The 15875-nt window shown below is 42.3% G+C and overlaps 1 protein-coding gene across 23 annotated transcripts in view; it reads left to right on the top strand.

Annotated features, from left to right (window-relative positions):
• neo1a (neogenin 1a) overlaps positions 1-15875 on the top strand; it is a 216798-nt gene that overhangs the window by 147728 nt on the left and 53195 nt on the right. For all 23 annotated transcript variants that reach the window (XM_078944218.1, XM_078944216.1, XM_078944222.1 and 20 more), the window contains exons 6-7: positions 3602-3756; positions 3914-4034. In XM_078944218.1, the coding sequence (XP_078800344.1) occupies positions 3602-3756; positions 3914-4034 (276 nt within the window). The remainder of the gene's footprint in view (positions 1-3601; positions 3757-3913; positions 4035-15875) is intronic.

Below are 15875 nucleotides of genomic sequence, written 5' to 3'. Positions count from 1 at the left end.
TGTGTCAATAAAAACTATTTTTAGTAAAAAATACATGAATATACCTGGTACATCTGTTGTGAAGAAGGTGTAAAACTGTACTCTTTGCATCCAAGTGCATGAAAGCAGTGTGGTTGCGCTCTTGTGCCAAATGTTATTTTCTAAAAGTAATAACAAAAGCTGATGAATGCGATTCCTGCTGAAAGCTGTGCATTAGCATTAAATGTTCCTTCCACAAGCATTCTTGTGGGTCAAGCTCCTGAAACATTTCACAGTCTAGCAGTTTTACATCTACGATCCAGCCCAACGTTAGTGATCTATCCTCATGAAGCTCACATGCAGACATCCTCTGTCCTGTGACTTTACCCTGTGTGGTTAAATAAACGAGCAGAAGTTAAGGAGATACGAGCAAATTTATTTGAGATTTACAGTCAAAAAAGAGGAATTTATACAGAATCCAAGAGGAGATCATGAGAGCTCCAGTGTTCCAGCAACCATCAAAACCCTATAAGGGATGCAAAGACACAGCTGATACATACTGATGAAGCAAAAACGCATGAGAAAACTGACCATGCACAGGTCGAGGACATTCCTCCATTCCTATCCAGGAGAAGAACGCCACGTCGGCTTTTTTGAACTGTCTCTGGCAATAAACAGGAGAAATATAGATTAGTAGCATTTGATGCAGTAAAAACAAACCACTTGAATCCAGAACAAAGATGTAATAAGGATACATTGACATTTTTTTTGTTTTCTTTTTGTTGCACTAAAGCAAATCGATGATTCCGCCTGCCTCTGCTGTTAGTTGTAAGACAAATGTGCAGAGGACATGGCGCTGTGTGACACCTGAACACACACTCCTGTTTAAAACACACTGAGGGCAGACTGATAGCTGTCGTAGTTGTCACGCAGTGATCTATTGTCAATATCCATTCTGATTTCTTCACCACAGCGGATCAGAACTATCGAGTCACATTAATCTTGTCGGGGGGGGCATGTGGATGTTTTGTGCTACTGCTTCAGTTTAAATGTGTCTGAAAAACTGGCATCTGGAAGGTAGTTAAACAAAAAACATAACAAAAACAAAAAAATATTTTAATTAAAAAATACGCCCCTCTCACCCTCAGTGGGTGGTTTCTCACTCAAGCTCAGGTTCTCCACCAGAGCCCTGGAAGCTTGAGGGTCCTGCGCAGTATCTTAGCTGTTCCTAGCACTGCACTTTTCTAGACTGAGAGGTCTGAGGTCTTTCCAGGTATCTGTTGTAGCCACTCCTCCAGCTTGGGGGTTACTGCCCCGAGTGCTCCAATTACCACAGGCACCACTGTCACCTTCACTTTCCATGTTTCTCCAGTTCTTCTCTGAGTCCCTGGTATTTCTCCAGTTTCTCATTTCTCTTTTTCCTGATGTTCTTGGCACTGCCACATCCACCACAACGGCTTTCCTCTGTTCTTCCTCCACCACCACAATGTCTGGTTGGTTCGCTATTACCATCCTGTCAGTCTGGATCTGGTAGTCCCACAGGATTTTTGCTCTTTCAGACCACTTTCGAAAGCGTTTCCCATTTTGCCTTTGGAATTTGCCAGTCCATATTCTGAACACATTTTCCTGTACACTATTCCAGCCACCTGGTTGCGGCGTTCCATGTATTCTTTCACTGCCAGCATCGCACACACACACACGCACGCACACACAATCACACACATATATATATATATTTGTTTAAGCGAACCCTTCAATGCTCAATATAATCAACTTTGGGTTATCAAGTGCATTATGAGTAAAAGGCATAACTCTAAGATATTCAGGCCAGACTCTATTTTGAGACTTCATCAAACAGAAATGCTAAAGGACCCAAACTGATGAAAACTGTGTTTTTTTATGTTTTTAACTTTTTGATGTTTTATCTTATTATGGCATTTTTCTACGAGTTGCTTTGCTCCATTCTGATGCATCCATTTGTAGACAAATAGATCCATGTACGTCTTTGTTTTCATCGTCTCAGCTGGAATCTGGATTAAAACTGTACTACTGGATAGCTGCGACATTGCACTGGTAATGGTAAGTTAGGGTTGTATGGGGCTGTAAACTAGCGGTGGAGCATTTAAACAGATGGATGACGGGAAGTGTGGGCGTGCTTGCTCTGCGCCTTACACCTTACAGTTTTTTGGGGGGTCTAAAAGTGGCATTTTCATGAATAAATCATAAGAACCCAGACCCTTTTTTTTTCTTCTTAAAAATGAAATCATGTGTGTTTTACTACAAACAAAGTGGACCACCAAATCCATTTCTGATTTTTCTTCTGTTACACTGATGTTGCCGTGGGTTAAAAGACCAATTGGAACGATTTTAAAATAGATCAAAGGATTATCAGAGTGGGACTTGAAAGTCTATTTCAAAACCTTCAGTGAAGTCTAAAGCTACGTTCATACTTCCCCTGTTCAAGCATTCTATGTATATACTATATCTGCTCACTTTCACGCTTCTGGGTACAAAATTCTCACTTTTATGTGCATGCTTTGCACATTTTTTAGACCGTTAAACCAGGTTGAAATTTGACCAAACAGGGACTTGGATTTGGTGGCGACGTATGGATGGCGCCCCTTTTAATTCAACAAAGTTCCAACTGTTTGAAGCCTGATCATGGAGGAGAATTTAATTAATGCGGTTTGTGCCTGGCCGGAGTCATATATCGGAATAAAGGTGTTAAAAAAAAAAAGAGTAAATCTGAATTGATCACACTTTATATAAAGCTGGAATTTCCAAAGAAAAGCATAACCTCTTCTATCCACATGCAATTTTATTCATTTATTTATTTGTGCTGTATCTGTGAATGGACAGCTCTCTATAGTGTTGCTGTTCAAAGTGAGCATGTGAATGCACAACACTTCATCGCTGCATGTGTGCTTCAGGATGTGTTATAGATAATGTAAAGTCTTAGTTCCTTTGAAGAGTGAAATGGTGTTGGAGGGATTTGTTCCATAGAGAAAAGCCATGACCTCACAGGCTGCAGCCGCCGCTACACTGACTAACGCCAAAGAAGAACCTGTTCCTCTCAATGCTGCTAATATCCATCCAGCTCACACCAACTACCACACAAAAGACACTAAGAACGTTCTGCCCAAAAAACTCACAGGGCAGAGCTTGACGAGCACCAGCACACTAACAGTTTAGTCATTTAAATTGCGGTCAGTGAGGTCGCCGCTTACCGGGGAGGAACACAAAGCAAACGCAAACAAATGCACACGGCGAGCGTTTTTTCCAAGACGGGCTCAGTCCAATTACAGAACGAGGAGGAAGCTGGGGCTCTGCGCTCACGCCGACCTTGTTCCTGGACAGATTGACGAGGCGCTGCATCACCGCAGCAGATCAAAAGACACCTCTCTGGCCCTCATTAGCTGGTCTCAGGGAGATCTGCATGTGCTCAGCTTTCTGCTGTACAGTTATGGAGGCAGATGAAACAAGTGCCAAAGTCATTTAAGCTTTTTTCTGAAAGATCTCCATGCTTGAAATTGACAGAGAAGGATATTACCTTGAGATTCAGAGTACACTTTAACCACCAAAATCTGATGATTGTTCATCCTCCTATTCATTCCTAATGCATTTCTTTCTTACTTTTCCATAGTTCCTCCAAAGTTCATTAAGCGGCCAGCTAACACTTACGCACATGAGTCCATGGACATCGTCTTCGAGTGCGACGTTTCCGGCTCACCTGCTCCTACTGTCAAATGGGTGAAGAATGGAGATGCTGTTATTCCCAGTGACTACTTCAAAATAATTGTAAGTATATTAAATCAGGAGAAAGGCAAATCATTTTGTAAATGTAAATGAAATGCATGGAAATGTGCAAAAAAAAAAAAGATTGATTGAGTGACTTTTTAAGTGAAGCACCATTTGCAATAAATTATTGATTAAATCTGTGTGTTCTGCTCTGTAGAAGGAGCACAATCTACAGGTTCTGGGTCTGGTCAAGTCAGATGAAGGTTTCTACCAGTGTCTGGCAGAAAACGATGCAGGCAACATCCAGTCCAGCGCCCAGCTCATCATACTGGATCACGGTACGCCACTCACTAATTCCTATAGTGGACAAAATCCCATTTTTCCATTTGAAAATTTTTAGTTCTAACATAAGAAAATGGCATCATGAGAACATTCATGAGATGCCTTAGTTGTGAAAAGATGAAGGTCACGTGTCTGATCAGTTCAGACCATTGACTGAGTATGAGACCTGGACTGAGTGACCCCCCTCCCTTGTGGTCTCCCAACCAGGGAGAACCCCCTGGATCCAAGAAGCCAAAACCCCAGAGACTTCTATTGAGAAATAAACAGCTTTTACTCAGTCATTCTATTTGTCAGAATGTCTTTTTTCATGATTTTTTTTCTTGTGTTGTAAACTGACCAGTCTCAATAAAAGCATGTGGTCTCACATTGAACATTTGATTGGCATATTGTATGTAGCCCACTTTAAGTGGTAGGGGTGTGGGCTTTCAACAAGCTCACTACTGATTGGTGCGGGCATTTGCTAACAATGACTCTGACCAATTCATCTGGGTACAACATGCAAAAAAAATGGCGTCCTTTCATTGGAGCCAGAAATAAACTATTTTCAATGGGGGATGTCCCACTCACTCGGTCCAGTTTTCCTATACAGTCAATGGTTCAGACACATGAGACTTCAGGCATCCTTTCACACTATTACAAACTTAGAGATCTTTTTAGTTTTTTTGTGAACACGTCATTGTTGAATGTTGTTGGGGGGTCTTTGGAAGTAGGAGGGGGAACGACGGCGTGAAACCGCTGGGATCTTTTCAGACCATAGGTGACTCAAAATGAAACCGGAGCACATCTGAGGCAAACGGTGCTCGGTTTGCATTCCACATCTGCTGCCAGAGAAATGCAACATGTGTTTAAAAAAGCTGAATCCAGCTGCGGTCTTCATAGCCACAGACCTGCCTCTCTGAGGAAACGGGAACTATAAGATCATGAAGTGAAACAGAGAATCCTCGTCACACCAAGTAATCCATCTGTGAACCCCAACTCAACTGCTGACCCCCATTACACCCCGCCTCTCCCACACACACACACACTTGAAGCAGGTGGCTAATGAATGAGCAGTGACTGAGTGTTGGCACCCCCGACTGTGACATCCCAGCTGATTAGAAGACATAAAGTCAGAAATAATGACGACCTGCAGCTTATTGTGTATTGGTGTTAGACACCATGGGGAACGGCCTGGCTCTTTTACATGCCCTCAAGTCCTTTCTTTTGTTAGTTGTTTTTTTATGTTAAATAAAACTGGAATGAATTACCGATGCTGCCTTCATGGGGTCCGCCCAAAGCGAGGCTTTTAAAAAATTAATCTCTGTATAATCCAAAGAAAGTCACAAATGTGTCTTTTTTCTTGCTTTTTTGGAGGGCACACACTGCTTACAAAGGGACAAAACTGCAATGTCAATTACACCATATCGATCGTTTTAATGTTTCAGATAGAGATCCACAACAATTTGGTGACTTTTTATTGTCCTTGCTTGGATATGGGGCATTAGTTCACCTCCTAAACAGAGAAGTTCCTACAAATGTGTTTATTGATGAGGTTCAATGTTAGGATGGCTGTCCCTTTTCTCTTGTGTCGTCTTTTAAAGCCATCTGTCACTTCCCGTGGACTTCCTCTTAGTTTGTACCACCCTGCTTTTCACAGCCACCTGCTCTGCGTAATAATCCAGCACACTGGGCTTTGTAGTAATTGTGCCCCACCCAATATATTCCCTTTACAAGTCTACCCACTCACAGCTGGATGCCTTTGTACCTCCTCTCAAAGGCTCCTTCTGCTGTTCACTGCCCTGGAGTGTTCCTCCACAGTCAGGTATCCCGCCTGCACCTGCCGGGCTTGAATCATCCTGAAACCAGGCCAGGAAAGCAGGCCCCCGTCTGTCAGGCTGCCATGCAGTGGGCGGATATTGCCAGGCACTTGCCGCAGGGATAGAGTTGCTTTCACCCTTCAGGGAAATCAATGGAAATGAACCACATCAAAAATACCCAGCGGACTCAAGTTGGCTAATATTCATTAGTAACCATTATCTTTGTATCTTGGCATCGTCGGCTGCAGTTAAAAGTAGCTTCGATGATGATGGCTACTTGTGGGCGTTTGGAATGGAAAAATGTCAGCTGTTGGCATACATATCATTCTGGTAGATATTTTTAATGACGTTCTCATGAATTATTATAACTAGCTTTGAAGAAGGAATAAAAAATATCTGTGAAATAGATTGGATTAAAGGTGTGGATTCTGTTTGGCTGATTCGAAACCTTTTACTTTGGAGCTTTTATAGTCAGGACGCCAGAAGAACGTTGTTGGAAGGTAGCTATTGGGGTCATTCTAGAGCAGGGGTGACCACACTTTTTTGGTTTGTAAGCAGCTTTTGAGATGACAAGCTCCAAAAAGATATATATATATATTCCTATATACACAGGAAGAAGGAACATGAGAAACTGGAGAAATACCAGGGACTCAGAGAAGAACTGGAGAAAGCCTGGAAAGTGAAGGTGACAGTGGTGCCTGTGGTGATTGGAGCACTCGGGGCAGTAACCCCCAAGCTGGAGGAGTGGCTACAACAGATACCTGGAAAGACCTCAGACCTCTCAGTCCAGAAAAGTGCAGTGCTAGGAACAGCTAAGATACTGCGCAGGACCCTCAAGCTCCTAGGCCTCTGGTAGAGGACCCGAGCTTGGAGGAGAAACCACCCACGGAGGGTGAGAGGGGCGTTTTTATATATATATATATATATATACACACACACACATTTCTCCGGCTTCCTCCCACTGTCCAAAAACATGCATAACATAGGTTAATTGGCAACTCTAAATTGTCCATAGGTGTGAGTGTGATTGGGTGTGTGATTGTGACCCTGCGACAGACTGGCGACCAGTTCAGGGTGTACCCTGCCTTCGCCCATAAGATATGCTCTGGCAGCCCTGTGACCCCGAAAGGGAATAAACGGAAGAAGATGAATGAATGAAATATATATATATATATATATATATATATATATATATATATATATATATATATATATATATATATATATATATATATATATATATACACATGTAATGTCTCAGAGGATGTTTCATTAGCCGTTCTGCATGTCAATCAAGTGATGTATTACAAGGTGAGGATGACGAATCGCTGACAGATTTTTTATAAATATATTATCATTGATGGTCCCCAAACACTGTTACATCTAGCGATGTAATGAGCTCCCCTGTTCTAGAGTATACGTTTTGAAGATTACCATATTTTTCAGAGTATTAGTCCAGTTTGTTTTATAGTCTGGCCGTGGGTGTGGCCTATACTCAGGTGCGACCTATATGTGATAGGTGTGGAAGTTTTAATAATAATTTAAAATGCAATTCTAAATTGACAATTTAATTAGCAATTTGGAAATGCATTTTTTCAATTGACCATTCAATTTTGATTGATTACTAGCAGCAAACAAATTCTCATTGAAACCAGACTAAATGTAAATGTTTACTTCAAGGTGGATCAATTTGCATTGACACAAATAACAGCTGACTTGTTTTATGGCACCCCCTATGGCTATTTAGTGAACTACAAGTTATATTTCTTTTCAAACAAGCTTCAATCCAGAAGTCATTGGTTGTTTCCCTCATGTCCTTTTTTCTCCAAAGGCTTTAGTATTTTCTAAAAATGTTAATTACATTGAAATATTACCCTTTAATTAAGCAGTAGTCCATTGCTTTTATCCACCACCTTTAGTCAAAGTCAATGTCAGCTTTATTGTCAAATACACTGCATACACAAGACATGCAGCACAGATGAAATTGGTTTCCTCTCGCCCCCCAGTGCAAGCAGTTTATAAATTAATAAATAAAAATAAAATAGATAAAATGACAGTAATAATAAGAAGAATAACAGTAATCTAAACTGCCACTTTAACAATCTCATTGTTAAAGTGGCAGTTTAAAATGACAACAGTGCTAAGAACAGTAAGTAGATGAGTCTGTGATGGCAGTGTTTGTAGCACGGATAGGAGGGGGCAAAGGATAATCGCCTGGAGGAGGAAACTGTCCTTGAGTCTGCTGGTTCTTGCCTGGAGACTTTGCAGTCTCCTCCCTGATGGCAGCAGGTTGAAGTGTCTCTGGGATGGGTGGAAGGGGTCCCCTGCAATCCTGATGGCTTTGCGGGTGAGGCGGGAGTGATAAATGTCTTAAGAGGCCACTGAGAGGGACACCGATGATCTTCTCAGCTGTTTTTACAATGTGCTGCAGAGACGTGCGGCAAGACGCGGCTCTGTAGCACACGGTGATGCACACGGTGGACAGGATGCTCTTGATGGCGCCCTTGTAGAAGGTCTGCATGATGGGGGGAGGAGCTCTGGCCCTCTTCCGTGTGTGGAGGAAGTACAGGCGTTGCTGGGCTTTCTTGGCCAGTGATGCGGTGTTGTGGTTCCAAGACAGGTCGTCGGAGAAGTGCACCCCCAGGAACTTGGTGCAGCTCACCCTTTCCACAGCAGCACCACTGATGATCAGTGGAGTGTGCTGGGTGTGAGTTCTCCTGAATTCTACAACCATCTCTTTTGTCTTCTCCACATTCAGGTGGAGATTGTTGTCTTTGCACCACAGAGCCAGCCTGTTCACCTCGCTTCTGTATGTGGTCTCATCGTTGTTGTTGATGAGACCCAACACTGTTGTGTCATCCGCAAACTTCATGAAGAGGTTGGAGCTTGATATTGGGGTGCAGTCGTGAGTCAGCAGAGTGAAGAGAAGGGGGCTCAGCACACATCCTTGGGGGACCCCTGTGTTCATTGTGATGGTGCTGGACGTGTTGTTGCCGACACGAACTGCCTGTGGTCTCCCTGACAGAAAGTCCAGCAGCCAGTTACACAGGGAGGTGTTGAGTCCAAGTTGGTCCAGCTTGTGGATGAGCTGCTGGGGGATGACGGTACTGAAGTCAATGAACAGCATTCTGAGTCTTTTGTTTCCAGGTGAGTGAGGGCTGAATGGAGGGCTGTGGAGATGGCATCATCGGTCGATCGGTTAGACCGATATGCAAATTTTAAATTAATTAAATTAAATTAAATTAATTTGTATAATTATGTTTTCTGAAGTTCTGGGAAGTTCGGAATTATGGGAATTTGGATTTAGCTCCAACTCATCTAGTTGTATCTCAAAACACCTTCCAAGTACCAACTGTACACTAGAAAGAAAATAAACAAAAAAACATTGTATTTTTAGGCATAGATTGTCACAGAGTTTAGATATATACATTTAATTCAATTTAATGTTCTCTTTAACTATTGACAGCAGGCAGACTCCATATCCAGTAAATTCATTCTTCCTTTGAAATGTGAGTCTCCAGATGTGACCAAGCTTTGATGAATTTGTGGTAAAAACCAGGACTGCAGTCCTCAACATTCCACAGACATTTGCAACACCGGTCAACTAGTTGCAAACAGATGTTGGTAAATTGAGGTTGGGATGCCAAAAATGAACCTCAGGGACTTAATTAGCGGCAGTCATGCAATCCAAGTAAGTGCCTTTGAATGCCGATTGTGAAGCTGCGGCCCTTCTTGTTGTCCACTTAGATTACTAGAAATACACGCTAGCAATGGATGATCAGTTTTAAAAATGTACATGAAGCTTCTTATTTGAAAACATTTTTACATTTAGGCTAAATTTTCCTACTTATTTCCCTAAATAAATGTTGGTCCTCCCTGCAAGCATAAGGTTGTAGATCCAGCAGGCATGCAGAGCAGCAAGATAAAGCAACTGTTCCACTCTGGGAATATTCTCACCAAGAGTGTAATTCAACACGTGTAGAGGTTTTATCAAATTCCCAGCAGTCTGGCCCATCCTGTCCTCACCCAGCTATAAATACAACCCCTAATGGGCAGCACGATGATTCCCTGCTGGCAATTTTGCTATTTGCCGTCCACGTCTTGCTGTCAGATAGACGCTGACGGAAGTTGGTCAGCTGCAGATAATGTGCTATTTTAGGGGTTATAATCACATGTCATCTGCAGGCGACGTCCAAAAACAATGAGGCTTTTTCCAGCCTCATGATTATAAATGTTTATGAACGAAGACTGTAGAGCTTTGAAGCAACAGCATGGAGGGGAAAGAGGCGGCGTTTTTCACCCTGAAATTGTAAATGCCCAAACAAAAGAGTTGTTTGTGTTAACTTCAATATTCCATTGATTTGAGCCATCTGATTTAAAAAAAATAATTGATGAATATTTATATAAAGTTTCTGTCATGTAGGTGCTTTCTGCATAGTTCACTTAAATGCAAATTACTACAAGTGTTTAAGGTCTGACCTATTGTTAACCCTATATAACCATATGTATCATATTTGATACATGCATTTCAATTAAAAACCCATATTTATCAATTTATGAATGAATGGATGGATGGATGGATGGATGGATGGATGGATCAATTTGAGACGGTGGCTAAATAACATGTATTTCTTCCTAAACACTCATGCCAGTATTTTTACTATGTCAACTAACATTGTTGTGAGCCAAAAACATATCAAATTATATAAATCTCATTTAAAGAAAAAGGATATTGCAAATTAGTTTTCGTGGATTTATAAAAAAGACGTCTTAATTAGAAAAAAAATGAATTTTCTGTCAAATTGTTTGGTGTAGTGGGTTTAACAGGGTTAAATTGCAGCACTGTGTAAAAGTGGGGAAAGCTTGAAAATCCCTGCTTCCTCATATGTTCTTTTTTATTTTTCTTTAAAAAAATTTCCATTAAAAAACTAGCAAAGCAAGCACATTGTAATCCGTCAAAACAATGTACAATTTATCCTGTGCTTTTTCAATAAAAAATAAATTTGAAAAAAAAGTGTGGAAAGCAGCTTGAAAATTCCAGTATCCTTCAGTATATTCCAGTATATTTTTTTCATTTATGTGTGAAAAATGAGACCTCCTCCTTATCCTCGAAGCTTTAACTAGATGTCAGCTTGTCAAAGAAAAATGACAGGCAGGGTTAGCATTCAAGCTGCCTAATAAACTGTATAAGATGCAAACAGATATGCATTTAGAAAGAGGAAGGCTATTATTTTAATGTTTGCATAAATTCAAGGTGCACTTTCATTTGCATGTAAATCCTTTTTCCTCGTTCCTTGTGCTTTTGCAGGCTTTTGTATGAAGGGCTTGTGTCTCTGCAACGCTCACCTCATTTTCCCTATTTTTTGTCCAAAAACTTGAATTAGCACTAAATTTTGAATCATACATAAGGTTTGACTTACATGAGCTCAGGTTGCATTTAACAACTATAGCTGTTCATGTGTTGTTTAGAATTTTGTTCTGCTGTTCGCAATACATTATTACATGAACAAACATAAAGAAGGAATTACAGTGACAGCAATTTGAAAACACCAGTCGTTGTGTGATGTACCGCAGGAGTGTCTCCTTGCTGCAGGTGGCATTTTCTGACTTTGATCCAGGTGGTACAACAAATTTCTGATGCAAATCCATTTATTCGAGCTAAATTCAAAGCCTACAGAGATGAAATACCGTCTTCTGCCTGTATGGCCTCTGTACTCCCTCTCATCTTGATCTGCTGCCATTAGTCTCCACTCCCCACTATTTAGGCTCATGGCAGGCAGAAAACAGAAGTCTTCTGTTCTCCTCCCCACCTTAGTCTGGGAGTCGCATAGCCCCCACTGAGAAATGGAGATGCCTCTTCCCTGTCTGAGTGCTCGCTGCGGTCCCCCCTGTCCCTGCTCTCCATCAGTGCTGCTGTGAGTGCAGTCATGAAGAAGAGCGGCACAACACGCTGGCATGTGTCTGACCCAAAGCCTCATCAAGTAGGATCTGGTGTAATTTGATTTATGAGTTGTTACTCCAGTTTATTGAAACCAGAACTTAGTTTGCTTTGATCTGGGTCCAAGCGAAATGGCACAAACTCCAAAGACACAACCCGCACCTCATCTAGACATATTTTCTTTGTTTAAAAGAAAACAAATGAAGCAGGAGCCTTAATGTGCTGAATATTTAAAAACTTTATTAGGTACGTCTTGCTAGTACTGTGTTGGATGCCCTTTAGCCTTCAATACTGCCTTAATCCTTGATGGCATAGATTCAACAATATACTGGAAACATTCCTTTAGAGAGTTTGGTCCATGTTGACATGATAGCATCACACAGTTGCTGCAGATTTGTCGGCTGCACATCTATGATTCCAATATCCTGTTCCACCACATCCCAAAGGATCTCAATTGCTCAATTGGGTTGAGATCTGGTGACTGTCGAGGCCATTTGAGTCCAGTGAACTCATTGTCATGTTCAAGAAACCAGTCTGAGATGATTCCAGCTAGATGGCATGGCGCCTTATCCTGCTGGAAGTAGCCATCAGAAGATGGTACACTGTGGTCATAAAGGGATGGACATGGTCAGGTAGCCTGTGACATTGGAACCATTCATAATTGGTACCAAGTGGTCTAAAGTGGGCCAAGAAAATATCCCCCAAACCATTATACCACATCAACAAGGCATCATTCTGGTAGTTATTTTTAATGACGCTCTCCATTAATTATTATAACCAACTTTTAAGAAGGCATTAAAAATAATTGTGAAATAGATTGGGTTAAAGATGTGGATCCTGTTTGGCTGATTTGAAACTTTTTTGAAACAAGGCATTTCCGGCCACAGAACTGATGCTCGCTGGATATTTTCTCTTTTTTGGACCATTCTCTTTAAACCCCAGAGATGGTTGTGGGTGAAAATCCCGTCTGACATGAACAACCATGCCATGTTCAAAGTCCCTTCAATCCCCTTTCTTCTCCATTCTGATGCTCAGTTTGAACTGCAGCAGATCGACAAGACCATGTCTAGAGGTCTGAATGAGCAGTTATACGGGTGTGCCTAATAAAGTGTGCATCCGTACTTAGTCTCAATTGGAGCTTTGGCAAATATTTTACTATTTTCCTTTTTTTATTCTTTTAGAATCTGCTGAATTGCCCTTGGTTACTTTGTGGATGAAGCAAACTCTCAAACGGATCTTTTGTACAGAAGAGACTTTTTGAAACAACTGTCAAACTTTAGGGCTCCACATGTTTGGGACCCAGAAAAATGGTTATGAAATTTACAGCATGTGGGCAGATACAGAGGCAGAAACTGTCTGTTTGTCAAAAAAGAAAAAAAAAGAAAAGACGCTGACAGGGACGTCCCCTCTGTCCTTGCTGTCAGTGTAGCTTGCTGAGTAAAGACACTGACATAATATAAAATGTAACTAGATCAGGACGCAGAGTTTCCGTTGAGTGTCAGTTGACAAAAGTAAGAAGAAAAAAAGGTTTAAAAAAAAAAAACTTCTCCAAAGTTGTTTGTAACATACCAGTCACAGAGGGTGCATCGTTCCAAGACATCAAAGCACCAACCCTTATTCCCTGTTCAAATCAGGAAATGTGAATAGACTGCTTGAAGAACCCTGCCTCCCTCCACACCCAGCACTGAATAACAGCTCAAGCCTTCTGCAGGGAATAGCTCGTTCCATCAACTGCTAGCAGGGTCGCAGTCAGGCCAGCAGGAACCAACGTGCAGCTCCGCCAGACTGTAAATGTGTCAGCACTGTGAATTCTGGGCTTTTTTCTGTGTGTGTGTGTTTAATGCAAGGCCTCAATGAGTAGACACGCAGTAAAATAGAATCTATGAAAAACATTTTCTGCACCACTATACTGCGGGTGCAAACAAATTGTCACTGTTTTGGTTGTTTTGCATTAAGTGGGTTTAAGTCACTCCAAAAAAGTCCAACTATGAGTGCAAACAGACTAAAGGTAACCTGCTTTAGAGAGCACTGACGGACAGAAGTGGAAAGCTACGATCACACAGCCCTCGGAAATGCAAATTTTGGCGATTTGTTCAATTAAAAAATCTGTGTAAATATGCTTTTTTGGGTTTCTGCATTCAAAACTCTTATGTTCTCACAGAGCTACCGTATTTTCACGACCATAGGGCGCACCGGATGGTAGAGATCATTCAACAAGATGCTTGGTTTATGTTAGTCAACGGTCACAGAGGTAGATCTGCAGCAATGTGTGAGCAACATTAGCGCTCAGACAGGGATCTGCCCTGCAGGATTTTGTTACCTTAGCCCTGGTTAGCACCTTTAGGTGTTCTGATGGGTTTCTGAGAAGACTACTCCAGTTTATGGTCACTTTTAAGGCTTGTGTTGCCCATTTTCTTTTTAAATTCTGCAGTTAACAAACATCCCTAGAACTACATGTAGAGTGAAACGACAAAAAGTCTATGAAAATCCAAAATGTGTCCTGTTTCTAATAGAAAAAATGAATGAATGCCGAGTCCTAAGCATGTGTTTAGACTGATAAAGTAGAGCCTGCTCCATGCTTACAGTGTTGAACAAATCAGAGCGTCTGATGAGGAATATCAACTACATGTTTCTTTGAATTTGTGCCACTAAATTCTGCCTCACAGCCAAATTGAAGCTCACTTACTTCCAATGTAACCACAACATCCCTAACCTGGTTAGTGACTGTGATTAGTGAATTTTTTGCCCCGCTGCTCTTAGTAGGAGCCTAATGAGTCGTACTGCAGCTGAAATAAATGGAGTACATCTGGAATAAGCGTTCACCTCGCTGTTGTTGGTTTGGGTGAAGACGGCAAACTAAGTGTTTGTGTTTTGCTTGGGTCTCTTAGGGATTCTGTGTGCGTTCAAAAGCTGAGGCTCTCACAGCACGGGCTGAGCGCTCCTGCGTGTCGCATTTACTCAAGCGTGGTGAAAGCTTTGCTTCGTTTATAAATGCCTCTCACTTAAGTGCTAACTGCAAAATGCTATTGATGCCTGCTTTGCTCTTGTTTGTCGCTGGAAAGAGGAGAGGGGAGCGGCAGCCGTAGCCTTTCATGCCCCTGTGAGCCCAGGTTTTTGGAAAAGGTCGCTGTTGTCATCAAATCCAGTTTTGGGCTGAAAAGGTAACATTTTCTGAAACTGTTTGTTGCACCTCACTGACACTTTTGGAATTGAAGAGGCCTGCTGCAAGCCACACTCATCCAGGATGATGTTTTGGAAGCGGACGCTCCTCTGGGTGCAGCGGTTGGCTCCAAAATAGCACTTTCCCTTCACACCCTCACCTTAGCCTTGGGGGGGGGGGGTGACCCCTCCGAGTGCCGTCACCACACGCTGGAGCTTTTATCTTTCCTGTTATTGGCCAACTCCCTTGCTAAGCTGAGCCTCCCAGTTTCCATTAGCTAAAATAGAATAGCGAGTGGGATCACAGTTGGCTATGGGCACCCCGCTGCACGCCGCTACACCATCATAGCTGCATTTCAGTGCCTGAAACCCGGGGAGGTCTCCGGTGACGTGTGTCTGAGCGGCCTGGCGGTCTGTCAGAGGAACTCTGAAGCAAGGGTTCTGCTGCTCTTTTTGTTTCTGCAAACATCCTATTTGACCTTTTCCAGGCCTTTCTGGGGTTTGTTCAGCTCCTCTCACCATGTCCATGAAATGCATGAACACACACACACACACACATGCTGCAACACAAAGCATTCAGGGAAATCAATTACTTCATTCCAGGCTTCCTCTGTTTCCCTAGAAAGTTGAATTGCGTCTGTGTACCTCCAAGGTAATCAGGCACAGAAGCTGCAGGCGGTGCAGGCGGAACGCCTGTTTCCAGTCCAGGACACTGGAGCTGAGAGCCTCTAGAGATAAGAACCACCGCTGGCTGTTCGGACGGGCTCCAAAGGCGACCCCGGGAGGCCCTGCTCCCTTCACTCAGCCAGCACACGGAGCACCTGATGCATACGATGAAATGTGGAGAGGACGGAGGAGGGGAGTGGATTAGTGAACTGGGGGGTGGGGTGACTTACCCAAATCCTAATTTGCATGTTGGTCTCATGTTTGAACAAGGCAATCAC

The sequence above is a fragment of the Oryzias latipes genome, chromosome 3 (genome assembly GCF_053564925.1).
Source record: "Oryzias latipes strain Hd-rR chromosome 3, Olatipes_Hd-rR_3.1".
NCBI classification, from domain to species: domain Eukaryota; kingdom Metazoa; phylum Chordata; class Actinopteri; order Beloniformes; family Adrianichthyidae; genus Oryzias; species Oryzias latipes.
The sequence above is the reverse complement of the archived record's forward strand: the minus strand, read 5'-3'. Positions and strand labels throughout refer to the sequence as shown.